Raw genomic sequence first — 22,675 nt, 5'->3', positions numbered from 1 at the left:
TAGTAATTTTTTGTACCACGTTGTATTCAATTAAGAACAAAAAAGCAGACTCAGGGCAGCCTATTGAAAACCAAAAAGTTCATAAACAGAAGCGTTTCTATGCTTAGCATTTGTTCAGCAGTTTTCACTTGATGCTGTGCTTTCAGATTCAATAGGAGTTACATCCACCCCAACAATAAATCCCACTAGACCCAATTTCATTGTAGCACTGCCAGGAATAACAAAAGGTTCTAGAATAGACTGAGTCATCTTTTCTTTGAAAATTTCTGCGGATGGAAGTAATGCTAGTTATGAAAAACAGGTTTTGTATTGAGCAGTAGAGGTGAAAATTCTGTAAAACTAACCTGTGTCGAACATATATAGAGGTTGGTATTTCCAGCTCAAGTGTTTGTTCTGGCCAGCCGTGCAGCAATTATGCTCTGTTCATGACCGGGCAGGCTGAGTAAAAGTGTGGATCAGTGAAATCTCCTCACAGCTGCAAAAAAAAAAAAAAAAAAAAGTAACTTTCTTCCTTCCAGTCATCCCTCTTCCTTCTCCAAATGCTGCCTGAGCACTTAGGGTAGATGAAGCCTGTGTTAGCTGAAAGCATGGATCCTGCCCAAGGTTCCCTTGGAACATCAGCCTCCCGCGCACGAGACATCTTCATTTCTATCATGTTACACTTGCTCCCAAATATGATAACTTGATAAAGAAGAGAGACCTGTAAAAAAGACAGCAATGGTTACAAACATTTGAATCTCAGAGGGGAAAATCCATATAAAATAAATTACAAATCGAGTAATGACTAAACTATTTAAAAATGTATACATTTGTATATGAAAATTGCCATTTTCTTAAAAAGACAGGTCATCTAAAAGGGTTAAGCACCCCTTTATCATGTCAGCATTTCATATAGTATCTAGCTTTACAAAATAACACTGTAGGTCAGGCGTGGTAGCTCATGCCTGTAATCCCAGCACCTTGGGAGGTCAAGGTGGGAGGTCAGGAGTTCGAGACCAGCCTGGCCAACATGATGAAACCCCGCCTCTACTAAAAATACAAAAATTAGCCAGGCGTGGTGGCATACACCTGTAATCCCAGCTATTTGGGAGGCTGAGGCAGGAGATTCGCTTGAACCTGGGAGGCGGAGGTTGCAGTGAGCCGAGATCGCACCATTGCACTCCAGCCTGGGTGACAGGGCAAGACTCTGTCTCAAAATAAATAAATAAATAAATAAATACATAACATTGTAGTCTTTTATGTGAACATCTAAGTTTTCAAACAACCACCATATGGGATGTAACTAACATTTATTACCTAGCTAAAGATAACAAAAACAAACTGGAAAATTTCACTCCACATGTAAATACAGATTCATCTGTCCTATTTGTATTTAACAATAATGAAAGTATTGATACATGGAAAATCAGAACAGAGTAGATTTAAATGAAATATTTTTAATGTGGCATTAATCCCACATTTTGTGCAAATGATTAAAAATTCAAATTAGGTGCACCAGAATCTGTGTCGGCTTCCTAGGGTGGCTTTAACGACGTACCATAAACGCTGGTTGGATTAAAACAACATAAGTTTATTGTCTCCCAGTTTTGGAGGCTAGAAGTCTGAATTCACGATGTCAACAGGGCCATGTACCCTCTGAAACCTATCGGGGAGAGCCCTTCCTTGCATCTTTCAGCTTCTGGTGTTTACCAGCAATTCTCAGTGTTCCATGGCATGTAGATCCATCATTCCAGTCTCTGCCTTGGTCTTCACATGGCTGTCTTCTCGCTGTCAGGTCTGTCTCTGTGTCTCTTTTCCCTTTCTTCTAAGGACACCAAGTCATTGCATTAAGAACACACCCTGGCCGGGCGCGGTGGCTCAAGCCTGTAATCCCAGCACTTTGGGAGGCCGAGACGGGAGGATCACGAGGTCAGGAGATCGAGACCATCCTGGCTAACACGGTGAAACCCTGTCTCTACAAAAAATACAAAAAAAAAAAAAAACTAGCCGGGCGAGGTGGCGGGCGCCTGTAGTCCCAGCTACTTGGGAGGCTGAGGCAGGAGAATGGCGTAAACCCGGGAGGCGGAGCTTGCAGTGAGCTGAGATCCGGCCACTGCACTCCAGCCTGGGCGACAGAGCGAGACTCTGTCTCAAAAAAAAAAAAAAGAACACACCCTACTCCACCATGACTTCACCATAACCAAACTAATTACATCTACAGCAACCCTATTTTCAAATAAAGTCATATTCTGAGATGCTGGGGGTTAGGACTTCAACGTGTCTTTCTGGGGGACACAAGCAATTCATAACAGTCTTCCCCTTTGCCCCAAAATTCATGTCTTTCCCACATGCAAAACATATCCACCCCTTCCAAATGTCTCCAAAAGTCTTAACCATTCCAGTATCAACTCCGAGTCCAAAATTTCATCTAAATATCATCAACTCGACGTCCCAAATGTTGTCATCTACATCATCAATGGCGGACTCAGAGTATGAATCACCCTGGGGCAAACTCCTCTTCATCTGTGAACCCGTGAAGTCAGACAATGAGTTATCTGCTTACACAATACAGTATCTAGGCATAGGACAGACATTTTCATTCCAAAAGGGAGAAATTGGAAAGACAAAAGGGGTCATGGGTCCCAAACAAGTTTGAAACCTACGAAGGCACGTTCCATTAGATTTCAAGGCCTGATACCTTCTGAGCCTGAAGAAAACTTAAAATTAAAAAAGAAAAAAAAGAGATTTCAAGACCTGAGCATAATCCTCTATGGCCTGATGGTCTTTTACACCCATATGGTGGTTGTTTAAAAACTTAGATGTTCTCATAAAAGACTACAATGTTTTTATTTGTTTATTTGTTTTTTTAGATGGAGTTTCACTCTTGTCACCCAGGCTGGAGTGCAGTGGCGTGATCTTGGCTCACTGCAACCTGTGCCTCCTGGGTTCAAGTGATTCTCCTGTCTCAGCCTCCTGAGTAGCTGGGATTACAGGTGCCTGCCACCACATCTGGCTAGTTTTTGTATTTTCAGTAGAGATGGGGTTTCACCACGTTGGCTAGGCTGATCTTGAACTGGTCAGGAGTTTGAGACTCGCCTCTGCATCCAACACTCCAGCCTTTAAGTCATTCTTCTTAATTTTATTGTCTCTTTCAGTCAAGAATGGCAATGTTTCTTCTGGTATAAAATTCTCAAAAGCCTTGTCAGCCTCCCAAGAAATTCATGGTGATCTAAGCCATCGGACAAGAGGGCCCTGCACAGATCTTTCTTGAACAACTACATCTCTATTCCTGGCTTCCAATGAGATAACTGATTGGATCCATAAGCCACACACCTCATTTATTTAGCAAACACTTATTGAGCCATGTTTGTGATGTTTCTACAGTATTCTATTTGGACAGTTGGAGAATTTTCCAAATCAGACACTGCTTCCTTTTTGCTTAGCAGTTCCTTCTTCAATTTATCTCTTTCTTCTCACATTTTATTACAAGCAACAAGGAGACATCAGGCTTGCCCTTTGCACACTTTGCTCGGGATTCTCCTCAGCTAAATATCCAAGTGCATCATCACTTACAAGTTCTACTTTCCTTCCAACAGCACAACATAATACAGCCAAGTTCTCTGCTGCTTTATAACACAGATCAATCACCTTTCCTTCAGTGTCCAATAAAAGCTTCTCTTTTCCATCTGAGACCTCACCAGAAACACCTTGTAATGTTTCTTAATTTTAGGAACATTCCATACATGGTGGTACATGTATTCTCTAAGACAATAGAAGCTTTCTCTGTAGCTCTCCTCCCTTCCTTCTGGGCTCTCATCAGAACTGTTTTTCCCCCCGCCCACCCCCACTCTGCCAGGAGGAGTCTTGCTCTGTCGCCCAGACTGGAGTACAGTGGCATGATCTCTGCTCACTGCAACCTCTGCCTCCTAGGTTCAGGCAATTCTCCCTCCTCAGCCTCCTGAGTAGCTGGGATTACAGGCACGCACCACCACGCCCAACTAATTTTTGTATTTTTAGTAGAGATGGAGTTTCACCGTTTTGGTCAGGCTGGTCTCGAACTCCTGACTTCGTGATCCACCCGCCTCGGTCTCCCAAAGTACTGGAATTAAGGCATAAGCCACTGCACCCGGCCCAGAGTTGCCTTTAATGTCTGTATTTCTACCAATAATTTTGGACATGTGATTTAGGCTTTTACTATGAAGTGCTTCAAAACACTTCTAGCCTCTACCTATTACAGAATTCCAAAGGCACTTCCACACTTTTACATATTTGGTATAGCCACGCCCTACTTTTTAGTACCAAAATTGCTATCAGCAATTCATTGAGCCTTGTGATTTCTTGGGTGACAGAGAAACAGGTCATTGAAATGAGTCCCTAGTCCTAGCTCATGGCATCCAAATAACAAGATCAGTGACATAGACTATTAAATGTGAGAACTAGGAGGAAATCTACCTCATCACCATTAAAAATGATGAAACTACATGGTCATTGGGTGTTAACCAACATTGCCAGGAAAAATGGGCAGGCCAAGGTTCAGGCCAAGGTTCAGATGGGAAATGTTGGGGTGGAATGTTGATTTAAGTAATCTGGATAAAAAAATACTTTTAATGCTGAAACATGAGTCATGAGACACTAGAATATAGGGATCATTTCCTTTCAACTCTTCAAAAAGTACGTGTGGTAAATATTTGCTGATTTAGACTATGTAGAGAAGAATCAAAATGAATTAGTAAAACATCCAAATAGGGGAAGTATGCATGTGGAAAGCATGTATTTTGAGCAGAATTTAATGAAGCTGACCGACGGTTCCCCATGGAAGGAACTATGGAATGAAGGACTGAAAATCTGATTAAAGAGCAGATAAGAATGATTTATTACTATTCTTACATAAGTCAGTATCTACAAAGTGCTTTCAGACAATGTAATTCCTTAAAGAAATAGTTCTCCTTGCAACCTTAGTTAAGCCATAAATTTACTTTTTCAATCTCTCCTTATTCTTACAGCACAGCCTTGAAATTGATTTTGTAAACGTTTACATTGATTTTTGTACAGATGATCAACAATCTATATTAGCTGGGTCTGACATTATGGGCTTTTATTTTATCACCAGTTCGTTGGTCCTTGTGATCTTCCGGGTGACTGGGACTAGACCAGATTTTCAAAGAAAAGCAAGGGAAAGACAGCTGTATTTATTATATCAGGTGCTGCTTGGATTCCTCCCCTATTGATCTTCTTTACTCATTACAAACAAGACAGTGGATAATTTTTATCTTCTCTTAATCAGTGGGACTCAGAAAGGTTAAGGAATCTGAGTAAGGTCACCTAGCTGTGATTAAGTACAACAGAAAAAATATCTGATGACCACATCCCAGTAATACCTGGGTTGTTTATGAAATACCACGCTGCTCAGAGCACCCACCAGCTCTGCAGTAAGCCAGAGCCCCTAAGTTCCAGGATTGCCGTCTATAGCAACACCAGGATAGACCAGTGGCCCAGACCAGAAGTCCACTGCTTTCTCTGCACCCATCTCCCTTGCAAAGGTTAGAAATTTGCATTCTAACATAATTAGGAGCAAATCAGAGCATTTCTTCGGTGACATTTTAACCAATGACCTGGAAGTAGAGGTTAAACATTAAATAAAAATTAACACCTGCTTGATATATTAAAAAGTATGCCACTGGGATAACATGGGATTGTAAATTCACTGTTTGTCTTTTTTTTTCCCCCCATAGTTATAACTGTGCCTTTAATTGTACAAGTAGAAGAATGCCTTGAAGTTAGAAAAAAAGCCCTAAGGAAGGAGTGTTTGAGTCTTTCCCGCTGAGTTTTTTGCTCCCTTCCACCTCAGAGAGACCATATAATCAAGGAATACTGTATTCTTTATGTTTTCAAAGTTTTTCCTCGGTAGACATTCGTTTTCTGTAGTCCATAAGGAAAAGCATTCAGTTCAGAGGGGCCGTGCAAGCAGAATGCTGACAGATAAAACACCATTCACCATCTTTTTACAATAAATGAAGATACCAGCAGGGGGCAAAGTTGGTGCCCATCCTAATCAGAGTTCTGGAAATCTCACACTGAAGAGGATTTGTTGTAGCTATTTCTCCATGTGATCACTCATATTCTTTGAGTCTTTTCACTGTGCTGGTAATGGACTTCCTAATTTAATTGAACCAACCCATCCAACCATCTTGAGTTAAACATTCTGCTGCTAACATCAGGGGAGGAATCGGGAGTTATTTCCAGTGTAAAAACCTGAAGTCATGATCTCTCCTGGTCCTCGAAAATGGTGAGTGATGTCTGGTCCATGCCTGATTCAGAAAGAGGTTTTGAGATTTCCTGGCTAATTTGGGGGGTTTTATTTGAGACAAGGTCTCACACTATTACTCAGGCTGGAGTGCAGTGGCATGATCTTTCCTCCCTGCAGCCTCAGTCTCCTGGGTTTAAGTGATCCTCCTGCCTTGGCCTCCCAAAACTCTGGGATGATAGGTGTGAGCCACTGTGCCTGGCCCTAGAAATCGTTTCTACTCTGTATTTTATTAGTAGTAACCCAGGAATTAATGTTCTCCAAAATACACTTGTAAAACTGCAGTGGATCTGGTGACAAGAAATTATGCATTTTTCTAAAGTATGCAATTATTTAATATCTCACTTTCCAGAGGATTATTTCTAATGAATACAAGTCTCCCCTGGCTATTCCCCCTAATTGCCAGTGGGACTGATCAGTGTAAATAACAATCTCAACTGCTAAACTCACTTAAAACTTAGTGGTTTCAGGCTCCAGCACCTGCCTGTGGCTTATATGAGCTGGATGATGACCAGTGTCTCCACTCTCTGTAAAGATGATCCTTCTCTCCTCCCTGGTCACGGAAGCTAGATGTGGATTCCCACGTAGAGGTGGCATAATGTGGAACGTAACCCACGTTATGCACCTGCTACCATGAAAGCATTAGGCCAGGAAATTTCTTCACAACTACCCCTGTATGACGTGCATTACCATCTCCCTCTTCAGGTAAGGAAAACTGAGGCCCCAAGACACAAAAAAACTTGGACAGGATCACACGACTTGAAAGAGTGGATCAGAGACTTAAATTTACTCAACTACAATGCCCATGTTCTTCCCACCAGGAAATCCTCTTTTCCTTATTCCAGAGCTGTTTTAGGAGTAAGTAACCAGCATATCCTTGAGAATCAAATGGTGGCTTGTAGTTCTCACTCCAGAGAACAACTTTAAATATGGCAAATGCTTGGAAAATTTATTATTACTTGAATTTTTTTTTTTTTTTTTTTTTTTTTTTTTTTGAGACTGAGTCTCACGCTGTTGCCCAGGCTGGAGTGCAGTGGCGCGATCTCGGCTCACTGCAAGCTCCGCCTCCCGGGTTCCCGCCATTCTCCTGCCTCAGCCTCCTGAGTAGCTGGGACTACAGGCGCCCGCCACCGCACCCGGCTAATTTTTTTTTTTTGTATTTTTAGTAGAGACGGGGTTTCACTGTGGTCTCGATCTCCTGACCTTGTGATCCGCCCGCCTCGGCCTCCCAAAGTGCTGGGATTACAGGCTTGAGCCACCGCGCCCGGCCTTTATTACTTGAATTTTTATGGTCAGTTAGAAAAGTCTGGTTTGACAACTGTACTTTCAACATGCACTTCTAGGATTTTTTTTTTTTTTTTTTTAAGATGGAGTCTTACTCTGTTGCCCAGGCTGGAGTACAGTGGCGAGATCATGGCTCGCTGCAACCTCTGCCTCCTAGGCTCAGGCGATTCTTGTGCCTCAGCCTCCAGAGTAGCTGGGACTATAGGCACGTGCCACCATGCCTGGCTAATTTTTGCATTTTTAGTAGAGACAGAGTTTTTCCATGTTGGTCGGGCAGGTCTCAAACTCCTGGCCTCAAGTGATCCGCCTGCCTCCACCTCCCACAGTGTCAGGATTATAGGTATGAGCCACTGCTCCCAGCTTGATACCTTTGATGGGTCAGACACGGGGCTAGACTCTAAGGTGATAAAGCTGAATCCCTGCTCTCAAGGAGATCCCAGGCTAGTGGTGAGATGTGTGTGTCAACACATCAATACCTTTCAAAGCCATCAGTACTGCAAATTGTATAGCTTATGATTGATGACTGCGTAGTGTGTGCCAGGCATTGTTTCAACATGTACTAGCGAATGGAATCCTCAAAACATATTATCATCCCCACTTTACAGATGAGGAATCTGAGGTATAAAGAGGTCCAGTAATTTACCAAAGGTCACAGGTTTGTAAGCAGCAGAGAAGGATTTGGAGCTGATTGTCTGACGGCAGAGTCCATGGTCTTCAATGGCATGCCAGAGCTGGACTGAGATGAGGTCTAATGGAAGGACGGGGAGGAGACGGAGAGGGTCAGGGAGCCTTCAGGAAGGAAGTGGTGAACAACTGAGGGGGTGAGATCCCACCTGGTGCTGCTGGAGACTTTCTATAATAAAAGGTGCCCTGGTCCCGCCTGCCATCAGCCAACCCGGAGGCTTCTCATTCTGACCATAAATTCTTACTTTTCAATATGGTTACAGAAGTGGGAAAAGAATCATAACGGGGGCTAAAATATCAACTCAGAAAAGTACTTCTAAGTGTCGTATTTGAATTTTATCCATGCTGTGATCTTGTTTAGGTGTCACATAATTCTTCTTCTAGAAATAAGTACTAAAAACACATGAAATCGCCCGGATGGACGACAATTCAAATTAATTTAGGCTACTTATGCTAAGCCGATGTTCACTTTGAGTTTGATGCTTAGAAAAGGCGAAGAGTCTATCTGCTTTATAAATCCTATCTCCCAAAGGCTTTTTTATTCACTATGTATAAATACTCATTAAAATTAGTTTCCAGCTTATTAATAGCTATATGTTTTAGGATGCTGGGGGAAGGGGCACGAAGCAGATGTTTGCTTAGTATCTCTTGGTAACTCTCTTTCCTGTCTAAAGTCTGCCAATGTCACTGTCTCTTCTTCCGCCCAAGATTTCTGCTTCAGAAGAAAGTCCCTGATGTTTTTCTAACTCTAAAAGATGAAAAGAGAATTTGGTTGATTTACCTAAATGAAACTTAAGAGTGGTTTTCCATCAGTGACCCCATCATTCCAGCCGAACTGAAACATAATCCTTTACTGTTTTCAAGTAGTTATTACTTTTCTCTTTCGACAAGAAATCCAAAAGCAAAGACTCAAGCCTTGTGTTTTGACCTGTGACATATTTTCAATCACAATGTTTTTTATTTTTTCATTTTTAAGACTGAAGGACAAAAGGAACATAGGGAAGAGAATGCAAGTTTCATTAAAAAAAAAAACAACTAAATTGATGACCAGTCTCCTTCCTTGCTTTTTTTTCCCTGTGACAGTTTAACCAATCATGAATTGTAACCAAATTTCACTGAGCTGTTCTTGGGTTTTTCCCACTATAATTCTCCATTTATTTGGATTTTTCTCCATGATGAAACCATCAGATCCATTTTTTGTACCTTATTTGTTGGGACCAGATAAAAATTTGAGCCTCAGCATGGTAAGTTAACTAACATGCTTATCTTAGATTTAACTCTAGCTAGAACTATCTCTAATGCCTTAGGTAGAAGCCAAATACTAATACTTCTTACACCCTCTAATGTGAACAGATGGGCCTTAATGATTTTTATGTATTTGACATATAAAAATATAAACTCTTTTTTTTTTTTTTTTTTGAGATAGGATCTCGCTCTGTTGCCCAAGCTGGAGTACCATGGTACTATCATGGCTCACTGCAGCCTCGATCTCTCAGACTTAAGCAATCCTTTGGTCCATCTTAGCCTCCTGAGTAGCTGAAACTATAGGCGTGTGCCACCATGCCTGGCTAATTTTCTATTTTTTGTAGAGACAGTGTCTCACTATGTTACCCAGGCTGGTCTCAAACTCCTGGGCCCAAGCAATCCCCCCACCTTGGCCTCCCAAAGTGCTAGAATTATATTCATGAGCCACTGCGCCCTGTCAAAAATATAAACTCTTTATGGTGGAAAACAGCCTTACCTAATCTTTCAGTTGTGCAAAAACAATACTCCAGGACTTCAATGCATATTATCATTAACCTAAAATGAAGCCATCCCCACTAAAGAGTGTAAGTCTGGCTGGGTGCGGTGGCCCACACCTGTAATCCCAGCAATTTGGGAGGCCGAGGCGGGCAGATAGCCTGAGGTCAGGAGTTCAAGACCAGCCTGGCAACATGGTGAAATCCCACCTCTACTAAAAATACAAAAATTAGCTGGGCATGGTGCCGGCACTTGTAGTCCCAGCTACTCGGGAGGCTGAGGCAGGAGAATCACTTGAACCCGCAAGGCAGAGGTTTCAGTGAGCCAAGATCGTGCCACTGCACTCCAGCCTGGGCAACAGAACAAGACTCCATCTCAAATAAATAAATAGATAAATAAATAAATAAATAGTATAAGTCTTAGAGGATAAAATGAAATTTGGTGGTGAGGGTGGGGCAGGAGAAAAGTTACTGACAACCATGTGAAAAATCCTCACAAGATTTTCCCCTCTTTATTTACAAATATTAAGGCTGTTTTTAACTTTTACTACAGTCACAGGAATAACAGTCCTAAGAAGCCTCTAAGCCAGTGCTTCTCAAAGTGTTGTCTCTGAACCAGCATATCAGCATCATCCGGAAATTTGTTGGAAACGTAAATACTCAGACCCCGCCCCAGACTTATTGAATCTGAATGTCTGTTTGTGGTGGTGGTGGTGTTTGAGACGGAGTTTCGCTTTCATTGCCCAGGCTGCAGTGCAATGGCACGATCATAGCTCACTGCAGCCTGGAACTCCTGGGCTCAAGTAATCCTCCTGCCTCAGCCTCCCAAGTTGCTAAGACTACAGATGCCAGGCTAATATTTACTTTTTTTGTAAAGAGAGGGTGTCACTGTGTTGCCCAGACTGGTCTGGAACTCCCAGGCTCAAGCAATCCTCCCACCTCGGCCTTTCAAAGTGCTGGGATTACAGGCATGAGCCATTGCACCCAACAATTTTATCTTATTTTGCCTCTCTTTCCTAGCTACCATCTACATTCACCCACCTCACACCAAGTAGATTTTGCCTTCTAAACCAATCCACCATTTTCTTCACAATAAACACCAGTACATCCCATGAGGTATAAACTGGTTTAGCTGGAAGCTATGAATGGGCTGGATTCAAACACCAGACATTGTCACAAAAAGCATATCTGGCATACAGCTTTTCCCATGTTGGTGACTATACCCAAAAGCCCAAAACAGCAAGAATAAAGTTCTACCAAATTTCAAGAGTGCTTGGGTAAAAGTCTACTTGGGAACCCAAAGCATAAGGACACAGATTAGGTCATAGCAAAGGGCATTCTCAGGCTCAGTAAATCTATGGGTTTATTTTGGTTGTCTAGAAATTCAGAGGACAGGAATTTGAGAAGGTCTACCCCAACTGCCTTTATGTCATCCTCCACCCACTGTACATTCCCCTTATAGAAAATGAAATAATCACTTACTACAGATGGGCTCAGATAATTGGCCAATGCCACCAGTTCCAAGAGAAACTGTGGCCAAAATTGACTTGAACGAGAGAGCTACTAAGTAGTTTCTTATGATTCCTCCAGGGCAGCCCAAAAAAGTAAAGCGAAGAAAACAGAAGAGTAGAAAATAAACTCACACATGTCTCTTTCTCTGACATTCAGTCTCAAACTGGTCATTTGTTCCATATTTTCCTGATCACCGAGATGGTATCGCAATGGGCTCCTCATTTTTGTACTGATGGGTATGAAAGGGAAAGAAGGCAGTCAGGTTCTCCCAGTACTGAAACATCCTTTTTGACCTTTTGGTCCTGACGGTGAAGAAGAATAAACTATTTTGTTACATGCTAGCAAGCAGCAGTGTCTGAGCAGCCCTAGCTTGTTCTGGAAATCCTGTCAAGTGTAAAAAGATTAATTTATCCATTATGGCCTCTTTTCCTAGCCTCCATAGCTTACTGCAGATCAAATTACATTTATAAAGTTTAAAAGGTAGATAACTAAGATAATAGCTGCTGTGGTTTTTACACCGGGAAGTATAAATTCACACCTTATGAATATCTGTCATTCAATTTTTTTTCCCTGAATTTCAGTTTCCCATTGCTTTCCAATGTATTGTTAGAAATTCATGTAAACCATGAAACTAGACCCACTTTGGCAAAGGCCAAGCAGTGCATCCTGGGGTTGATTCATGTCATCTTTTTTTTTTTTTTTTTTTTTGACGTTGCTTTCTTTTAATTGGAGTGAGGACACAACGTGGTCATGTTCAAAGACGAACAGCCTCATCTAGGTGGTGAAGAACACTCTTATCTTTCTTGGTTAACCAGGTCCTAAATTCAAGGGATTTCCAAGTGTTCTTTAAAACCACCTGAAACTGTCCTGCGCAGGCTCACACTGCGACTCTGTACCAAGGGCCTGGCCCCGCCTGCAGCCAGAGGTCATCTCACTGGACGTCATCATCATCGAAAAGATCTTCAAAATCATTTAAAAAGTCTGCATGAACGGCCTTTTCATTGGCTGCCAAGTCCATCAAGAGCCCAGTGCTGCCTCCCGCCTCGTCCAGGTCCACGTAAGGCCGGGCGCCCTCGGGGAACATCTCGTCCACGGCCGGCTTCATCTCGGGCCCGCGGCGCTCTCCATGTCATCTTGATAATGGTAAGTGTCAGAGGCCCAGGGTGTATTTCACGTCCTGATTTTTTTTGTCTTTGTACTCTCCCCACTTAATCTTGCAGATGACAGATGAGATCTTCCCCATTTGGACATACTCCTACCTGGTGCTGCTGCTGCCTGTGTTTGTCCTCACTAATTACGTCCGCTACAAGCCGGTCATCATCTTGCAGGGTATTAGTTTCATCATTACCTGGCTGCTGCTTGCGTTTGGCCAAGGAGTGAAGGCCATGCAGGTTGTAGAGTTCCTCTACGGGATGGTGACCGCCACCGAGGTGGCCTACTACGCCTACATATACAGCGTGGTCAGCCCCGAGCACTACCAGAGAGTGAGCGGCTACTGCAGGAGCGTCACCCTGGCCGCCTACACAGCAGGGTCCGTGCTGGCCCAACTCTTGATACCCCTGGCGAACCTGTTGTACTTTTACCTCAACATCATATCCTTGGCCTCTGTCTCCGTGGCCTTCCTTTTCTCACTTTTTCAACCAATGCCCAAGAAGGGCATGTTTTTTTCATGCAAAACCCAAAACAGAAACTCTTCAGAAGCCACCGGGAGAGGACCCCATCTTAGCGGGATCTCACAAGGATCACAAAGCAGTTCACGGAATTATCCACTGTGTCAGGGGACCTGGATGCCAGCAGTGGGGCACCCCAAAGCCAAGCAATGTGGCTTTGAGAGATTTCGTGCAGTGGTCCCGGGATTTGCAGGAGTGCTACGCCTCAACGCATCTTTTTTACTGGCCCCTGTGGTGGGCTTTTTCCACAGCAGGTTTTCACCAGATGTTAAACTATATTCAAATCCTATGGGATTACCAGGCACCATCTCAAAGTTTCACAAAACATGTATTAGTCGATGTTCATGCTGCTGATAAAGACATACCCAAGACTGGGTAATTTATAAAGGAAAGGGTTTTAATGGACTCACAGTTCAGCATGGCTGGGGAGGCCTCACAATCATGGCGGAAGGCAAAGGAGAAGCAAAGTCACTGCTTTGCTGGCAAGAGAGAATGAGAGCCAAGCAAAAGGGGAAACCCCTTATAAAACTGTCAGATCTTGTGAGAGTTATTTACTACCATGAGAACACTATGGGGGAAACTGCCCCCGTGATTCAATTATCTCCCACCAGGCCCCTCCCACAACACGTGGGAATTATGGGAGCTGCAATTCAAGAAGAGATTTGGATGGGCATACAGTCAAACCCTATAAATATATAATGGAGCAGTAGAAGCCCTTGAAACCTTTGGGTCTAGGTATATAAGACTTTATCTCATTAATGTGCAGAAAATGTGCTGCTCCATGTTTTTAAGATACTCCACGGTAAAAAAAAAATTAGGCCTGTTTGGAAGTAACTCCAATCAATGCATTTCAGTGCAATAGAGCCCTGAAAAAAGTAAGATAGTAAGAACTGATATTACAAGACCTAAGCTACGTCAACTATACAACATATATTTAACTGACATTTTTGCTGTTTATAAAGAAGCTAGTGAGTATATTTAAAACACACACACAGGGCTCAATCTTTATTTATTTATTTATTTGTTTGTTTGTTTGTTTGTTTATTTTGAGAAGGAGTCTCGCTCTGTCGCCCAGGAGGGAGTGCAGTGGCACCATCTCAGCTCACTGCAACCTCTGCCTCCCAGGTTCACGCAATTCTCCTGCCTCAGCCTCCTAAGTAGCTGGGATTACAGGTATATGTTACCACGCGTGACTAATTTTTTGTATTTTTAGTAGAGACGGGGTTTCACTATGTTGGCCATACTGGTCTCGAACTCCTGACCTCGTGATCCACCCACCTCAGCCTCCCAAAGTGCTGGGATTACAGGCGTGAGCCACCATGCCCGGCCCCTGGGCTCAATTTTTTATCTATGTTCTATCATTTGCCAAGTAGGCAAATCAATGAACATTCTAGCAATCCGTTTTCTCTTCTCTTTTTGAAGGCCAGAACAATATCTACTAGTTTATTTCACAGGATTGCTTTTTTTTTTTTTTTTGGGACGGGGTCTCACTCTGTCACCAGGCTGGAGTGTGCAGTGGCTCACTGCAGCCTCCAACTCCCTGGTTCCAGCAATTCTCCTGCCTCAGCCTCCTGGGTAACTGTACAGGATTGCTTTAAAGATCAAAATATATCATGCATTGGGAAGTATTTGTGTACTGTAGTATCTTAGGTAAAAATTAGTTGTTTTTATTTAATTTTCCTGAACGTAAAATAAATAGTACAACTTTCAAATTTGTATTCTTCAATAATCCTGCTGTAGTGATTTCAACACCAACTACCATAGTTTGAAAAAGAAGAGTTTTGTCACAAATTTAAAAGAGGCAACTAATGTAATAAAACTTTGAAAAAGATATACGTGGAAGATAAAGTTACACTCATCCCTAAAAACAGGAGCTACAAACTGGTGTCCTGCTGGTCAAATATGGTTGGACCATGCAGAGTTAGACAGTTTAAGGTTGAACTATCAAAACTCTTTTCAGGCTGGCATGGTGGCTCATGCCTGTAATCCCAGAGTTTTGGGAGGCTAAGGTGGGGAGGCCAGGAGACCAGCCGAGCCAACATAGTGAGACCCTGTTTCTATAAATTTTTTTTTTTTTTTTAGTTAGCTGGGCATGGTGGTGTGTGCATGTAGTCCTAGCAACTGGCGAAGCTGAAGTAGGAGGGTCACTTGGGCCCAGGAGTTCTAGGCTTCAGCGAGCTATGATTGTGCCACTGCTCTCCAGCCTAGGTGACAGAGTGAGACGGTCTCATAAAACAAACAGGCTGGGCAAGGTGGTTCATGCCTGTAATCCTAGCACTTTGGGAAGCCAAGGTGGATGGAGCACGAGGTCAGGAGTTCAAGACTAGCCTGGCCAACATGGTGAAACCCCATCTCCACAAAAAATGCAAAAATTAGCCAGGCATGCTGGTATGCACCTGTAATCTCAGCTACTCAGGAGGCACAAGAATTGCTTGAACCTGGGAGGCGTAGGTTGCAGTGAGCCGAGATCTCACCACTGCACTCCAGCCTGGGCAACAGAGCAAGACTCTATCTTGGAAAAAAAAATAGAAAAAAAGTCTTTTTTCTTTCTGGAATCTTTCAATAACTCTAGTCTTTAAAATGTGGTTTGAAAGGCCAGGTGTGGAGGCTCATGCCTTTAATCCTAACACTTTGGGAGGCCAAGGCAGGTGGACCAGCCTGGATAATATGATGAAATCCCATCTCTACAAAAAAATGCAAAAAAATTAGCCGGGTGTGGTGGCGTTCACCTGTAGTCCCAGCTACTTGGGAGACTGAGGCAAGAGAATCACTTGAGCCCAGGAGGTTAAGGCTGCAGAGAGCCGCGATTGGACCACTGCACTCCATCCTGGATGACAAAGTGAGACCCTGTCTCAAAAAATAATAATAATAAAAAAATGTGGTTTGCAGACCACATTACCATGAGGTGGGCACACTCAGGTAATGGTCTGCAGACCTGATATGCATAAACTGACCTAAGCCATCGGTGACCGCAGCTCATAGTTTTACCTTTTTAAGGGATTGTAGAAAAAAAAAATACAACAAGAGTTGTAAAAAAGGATATGTGGCTCATAAGCTATAAATATTCACTATCTGGCCCTTTAGAAATTATGGATCTTGAACTCAATATAGTGGGTTGCTGACCAGCATTTTTAAAACAGAGTAGACTAGTCTAATATAGAATAGGGAGTATATCAGCTTGTAAGGATACACTTTGTTTTGCAAAAATTCTGTTCACACACATATATATGCACTAATTAATATATAAAATATATTTTCCTCAGGCTATGGTCAAAGAAGTTTGAAAGCTTCTGCTTTTGGAGCTATCTTATACATATCAGGGTTCCCAGCAAGACAAATAACATACTTGCATATTTCCTTAACTGTACATACGGGGATTTGCCAAAGCTTGTTGCCCTCTGATTTCAGACTGTTCTCTACACCCAGCTTCCTCATTCTCTACCATATCCAGATATTTATTTGTTCAAACAACAGTTAACCCCAGAATGAATTCTTTTTTTGTTTTGTTTTGTTTTTTTTTTTTGAGACAGAGTCTTGCTCTGTCGCCCAGGCTGGAGTGCAGTGGCGGGATCTTGGCTCACTGCAACCTCCACCTCCCACGTTCAATCCATTCTCCTGCCTCAGCCTCCTGAGTAGCTAGGACTACAGGCGCCTGCCACCACACCTGGCTAATTTTTTTTTTTTTTTTAAGTAGAGACGGGGTTTCACCGTGTTAACCAGGATGGTCTCGATCTCCTGACCTTGTCATCCACCCACCTCAGCCTCTCAACGTGCTGGGATTACAGGCGTGAGCCACCATGCACCCGGCCCAGAATGAATTCTTATAACTGCTCATTCTATCTTCTCTCCACAACCAAGTTATTGTATTATCCTGTATAATTTTCTGTCTGGCCTTGTATGCATATTATGTTTTTATTCCATTGTCCTTAATAAAAACCTCAGACACAGCACCCCTTAACAAGTAGGAATCCTCAATTATGGTGATAATGACAGCAGGAAACAAGTGCCCTATGAGAAAGGCAAGGTGGGAGGTGGTGGATGAGGCTGGCCCTCCCAGTGGGTGTGTGTGTGCCTGAGCATCATTGCTGTCCCTTGAGTTGGCTGGTGTCTCCTTCCTCCTTATCTAAAGATGAATTTCTGATATTGTGTGTTGTCTGACAGGAGAAAGGTAGGAAGACTGAGCAACAAAGAGAAATCTTGGGAAGGTCTCTGGGGAATTGAGGGTTTTCAGCTCCCACTACTGGGTTCACCCTTCAAGACCCCTCCTGGGCCTTCTGCTTGGGCAAAACCTTCCTCCTGGCTCAGAAGCTACAGTAGTTTGGAGAGTTTTAGATAATTGTCCAGGCACTCCTCGTCTCTCACTGAATATACTTCGTGAGGTTTAAAACACTCTTCCAAAGACAATGTGGTGCAAGGAGGGAGAGGTGGGCTGACACGGGCATTAATACTCCAGGGGACAAAGGGCAGGCCCCAGAGCCGTCTTTGAAGTTAGCCCAACAATCTGCATGTACTTTCCTGACAAAACAAAGTTTTCACATCAAATGAGACTTTGAAGCTATTTATTCTAAAGCCAAGTTGTTCCACACCCACCTGTTTATTGAACAAAGCGGGGCCTATTGTTGAGCTCACATTCTTCTCACTTCCCTCCCTGAAAATTCCTAACGTTTGATTGGTTAGGTCAGGGCTTGGACTGGTGTTTCATCCTCTGCACTGCTGGCCTCTTGGGCTGGGCAATTCTTTGTCCAGGGGGACTGTTCTGAGCTCTGTAGGATGTTCAGCAACATCGTATGCCTCTAAGCCACTAGTTGCCAGGATGCACCCCATTGTGATAACCAAAAATGTCTTCAAATATTGCCACTTGTCCACTAGAAGGCAAAAATACCCCTGTTTGACAACCACTAGATAAGATTTGGATAATGGTCGGAGCTTTTTTTTGTGGGGGAGGGATTGGGGGGGATGGAATCTCGCTTTGTCACCCAGGCTGGAGTACAATGGTGTGATCTCAGCTCACTGCAACCTTCACCTCCCGGGTTCAAGCAATTCTCCTGCCTCAGTCCCCCTAATTTTTGTATTTTTAGTATAGATGGGGTTTCACCATGTTGGTCAGGCTGGTCTCGAACTCCTGACCTCGGGTGATCCACCTGCCTCGGCCTCCCAACAGAGCTCTTTAATAATCCTCATCACACTGTATTTTTTAATTTATTTATTAACTTAAATTTATTTATCTAATTTCCCCACTAGACTGTATTGTTTTCAAAGCAAGGACCCAAAGTTTACCACTATATCGTTCCACAGAGAAGCTCAAAAGTACTTGCGGGTTTAACAAATGAAGGAAAGAAGGAAGGCAGAAAAGAAGGAAGGAAGGAACAAATAAAGAAGGGCATGATCAGGCCAGGCACAGTGGCTCACATCTGTAATCCTAATATTTGGGAGGCCCAGATGGGAAGATTGCTTGAGGCCAGGAGTTTGAGACCAGCCTGGTCAATATAGCGAGACCCCATCTCTACAAATAAATATATATATTTATAGATATATATAGAGAGAGAGAGAGAGAGAAATATATATATAGAAAAGTTTGGCATCTGTCAGGCATCTTGAGGAAATTTTTTTTAATGGTGTCACAGAAACGAAAGAGAAAACAGAGACAAGGGCAAAGAGAGAGAGGCCATCCTTCCTAAGGCATTGGTAATAGGCTCACAGAAAGGGCGTGGGAGAAAAGAGCGGCACCACACATTAGGAAACTTTAGACTGCAGACCATGTGCACCTCAGTCCGATGACCGGGCATTCACAGTTCCCCATTTCTTACCCTCTGTTTGTCTTGACCAGACTTTAGTCAGGCTCCTGGCTTTCCCACAGGCCCCTAAATGTTGCTTACTCCAAACCCTGAGCAAACACAAAAAAATGTGGAATGTGTCCCCCTTATCAGCTCCAAACGGGAATTGGCTGACCACAGTGGGATATTTTCCTGTCAAACTCCGCTGACCATTTCCCCCTGGGAATCCAGCTTCCTTTACAGAGATTCTGCTTATCTCTGCTTGTACCCTCTTTACCCTATAAAAGAAAATCCTTTTTCTGTTTGATCTTGAATCATGCAGATTTCTGCAATCAGAGAGTTCTTTGTATTGCAATAGCCTTTCTTCTAAACAAAGCCTCTCCTATCTAAGTCGCATATTTTTTTTTTATTTGACACCAGGTTTCCAAGCCTGAGTTTTAACATCTGCAAAGGGAAGAGGAAAGAAAAAAATGGCCCTCTCCATGGGTCCTCTCCAGTCTATGATTTATGGAAGCCTAAATTCGGCTGGTCTATTTCAACCCTTAAGAGAAAATGATATGTACAGTTCACAGAGGTGGATCAAGCAATTTTTCATTCAAAGTACACAATAAGTCAGCATTTTTTTTTTTTTATAGTCTGAAAATGCTTCAGTGCTTCTGTAACTGTGGATTTTAACAAAACTGTGTGCTATTTTACTATACATGGATTAACAAGATGTAGTTTATCTTTTTATTTTATTTTATTTTATTTTATTTTAGGGGCCATGGCAGCCTTCACAGTGGCTACATCAAAGTCAACTGGGATCTTCTGGGCGAATTATCCTTGGTGATCTTCTCAGGAGCAGATGCAGGTTCTCTATTTCTCATGCATTTCACAACTAATATTTGGGTGTGCTATGCTGGTCTCTTGACATTCAAGTCAAGTTTTATGTTCCTTACAACCATAGCTGTGTAAGTATTTACCATCTATTTCTTTTAACTACTTAAACTACTTAAAGCAACAAAACATGTTTATTTATTCTTCCAGCTCCTTTGAATAGCATTTTGCAATGTTATACCTAAGGCTTCCTACGAGAGACAATGAAACTATATTCCCATTTGAATCAACTTTCTCTTACGACTTGACTAAGATTCCTAATCAGGAGGATAAATGAAGTTGTTACAATTCATAAGCAATAATATGTTGTTAGGCTTCGATTTTGTCTGATTTAGCAACATAGTATAAGATACGATTCTAATTTTGACTAAGTTTAGTTTTCACTCCCATTTTTCCTGCTTGAATAGTCAGAGCGTATCTATTTCTTTTTGAAACAACTTATCAAATGTTCTCAGGGCTGTTACAGAAGTGAAGCTGTTCCATTAAACTACATATAAATACTATATCACACAGTAGTTTAAAAATATGAGGTATTTGATTTAGATTAATCATAAAGTAAAGAAAATGAGCTAAGGAGGTGGTAGATACTGGTTGGAGAACACTTCAAGGAATTAAATGCTACTTCTCATTTCCTGTGTAATAATGTGTTTCATTCTATACACCAAGTTAATCAGAAATAAACATCTGAAAATATTTTCGTTGGCTGAACATTACTGGCAGCATTACTGCCCTGTGGCCTTAAAATTTTGTAGTCTATTTGTCTATAAAATGAAGATGAGATGCATTTCTTTCTAAGGAGTATTAGTAATAATGACATGTGAATTTTCAACAGAAATACTGGAAACCAGAAAACAATGAAACAACATTTTAATTTTTATTTCTATTTATTTATTTATTTTGAGACGGAGTCTCGCTCCGTTGTTCAGGCTAGAGTGCAGTGCACGATCTCAGCTCACTGCAACCTCTGCCTCCCGGGTTCAAGTGATTCTTTGCCTCAGACTCCTAAGTAGCTGGGACTGACTACAGGTGCATGCCACCACGCCTGGATAATTTTTGTATTTTTAGTAGAAATGGGGTTTCACCATGTTGGCCAGGCTGGTCTCGAACTCCTGACCTCGTGATCCGCCCACCTTGGCCTCCCAAAGTGCTGGGATTACAGGCGTGAGCCACCACGCCCAGCCTACTATTTTTATCTTTTAAAAATAATTGCACCTTTTAGTTTAGATTCAGGGCGTACATGTGCAGGTTTGTTACGTGGGTATATTGCATGATGCTGAGGTTTGGGATACAATTGATCCCATCGCTCAGCTAGTGAGCTTAGTACCCAATTGGTAGTTTTTCAACTTTTGCCCTCTGCCCAAGAACATTTTTAAAGTGCGAAAACTAAAAAGCTGCTAGCCTAGAATTTTATACTCCGCAAAAATATTCATCAAAAATTAAGTCAAAATAAAGATATTTTTAAGACAAAAATTAAGCAAAATTATTGTGGTGTACACTAAAAGAAATATAAAGGGAATTCTTTAGGCAGAATGAAAATGATCACCATTAGTATTGCAATAATATAGGAAAAATAATACTGGAAAAAATAAATATGTAACTAAATCTAAGCAAATCTTGGTTTTTGAGACAGAGTCGCACAGGCTGGAGTGAAGGGGTGCAATCTCAGCTCACTGCAACCTCTGCCTCCCAGGTTCAAGCAATTCTCGAGCCTCAGTCACCCAAGTAGCTGGGATGACAGGTGTGCACCACCATACTCGGCTAATTTTTTTGTATTTTTTGTAGAGAAGGAGTTTCACCATGTTGGTCAGGCTGGTCTCCAACTCCTGGCCTCAAGTGATCCACCCGCCTCAGCCTCCCAAAGTGCTGGAATTAGAGATGTGAGCCACCGCACCTGGACTAACGTTTCTAGTTTTAAAAATGTATGTAGAGGCCAGGCGCAGTGGTTCATATCTGTAATCCCAGCACTTTGGGAGGCCAAGGCAGGCGGATCACTTGAGGTCAGGAGTTGGAGACCAGCCTGGCCAACATGATGAAACCCTTTCTCTACTAAAATACAAAAATTAGCTGGGCGTGGTGGCAGGTGCCTGTAATCCCAGCTACTAGAGAGGCTGAGGCAGGAGAATCACTTGAGCCCGGGAGAGGGAGATTGCAGTGAGCCGAGATCCCACTATTGCATTCCAGCCTGGGCGACGGAACAAGACTCCATCTCAAAAAAATAAATAAATAAAAATATACATAGAGTTAAAATTTATGATGGTAATAGCACAAAAGGAAGGGGAAATAATAGATTTAAAGTATTGCAAAATCCTTATATTGTCAAAGAAGTGGTGAAAATACTATTTTAGGCTAGATTCTGCTAGGTCAAAACTTCATGCTGTAATATATATGGTAACTACTAAAAGAATAATACAGTAAGATAGTACTAACAAGCTAATGAAGGGAGGGAAAGTGTTTTTAAACTTAATTAATGCAACAAAAGACAAGAAACAGATCAAGGAACATAAATCAGGCAGGACAAATAAATGGTAAATTTAAAATCCCATATAGCAGCAAAATCATTAAAATGTGCCTGAACTAATTACTCCAATTATAAGATAAAAGTCAGCTGAATGGATTTTAAAACTCAAAACCTAATTATGTTGCTTTCAAGACACACTTCTTGAAAATAAGGGCTCCAAAGTTTGAAAGTTAAAAAATGGGAAAAAATATACTGTACAAACGCTAATACAAGGAAAGCTAATTTAGTTATCCCAGTATCAGATGAAATAAGCAACAACACCAGAGTGATTTGTCTTTTCATTATAAGTTTCATAGTCATTTCATAATGATAAAAGTGTTAATTAACAACTAGGT

At 42.1% G+C, this 22,675-nt stretch overlaps 1 protein-coding gene and 1 pseudogene across 1 annotated transcript in view; one reads left to right on the top strand and one right to left on the bottom strand.

Annotated features, from left to right (window-relative positions):
- The first annotated feature begins 9,345 nt into the window (after positions 1-9,345).
- Positions 9,346-22,675, top strand: part of LOC102131891 (thiamine transporter 2) — a 44,156-nt gene continuing 30,826 nt past the window's right edge. Inside the window, 5 exon segments of the mRNA XM_065526193.1 lie at positions 9,346-9,495; positions 12,723-13,163; positions 13,165-13,493; positions 13,863-13,901; positions 19,705-19,896. Of these exon segments, the coding sequence (XP_065382265.1) occupies positions 9,346-9,495; positions 12,723-13,163; positions 13,165-13,493; positions 13,863-13,901; positions 19,705-19,896 (1,151 nt within the window).
- Positions 12,282-12,628, bottom strand: LOC102131513 (COP9 signalosome complex subunit 9 pseudogene; annotated as a pseudogene).

This window comes from Macaca fascicularis, chromosome 12 (assembly GCF_037993035.2).
Source record: "Macaca fascicularis isolate 582-1 chromosome 12, T2T-MFA8v1.1".
Lineage (NCBI taxonomy): Eukaryota > Metazoa > Chordata > Mammalia > Primates > Cercopithecidae > Macaca > Macaca fascicularis.
Note: the sequence above shows the minus strand (reverse complement) of the source record. Positions and strands in the feature narration are given on the sequence as shown.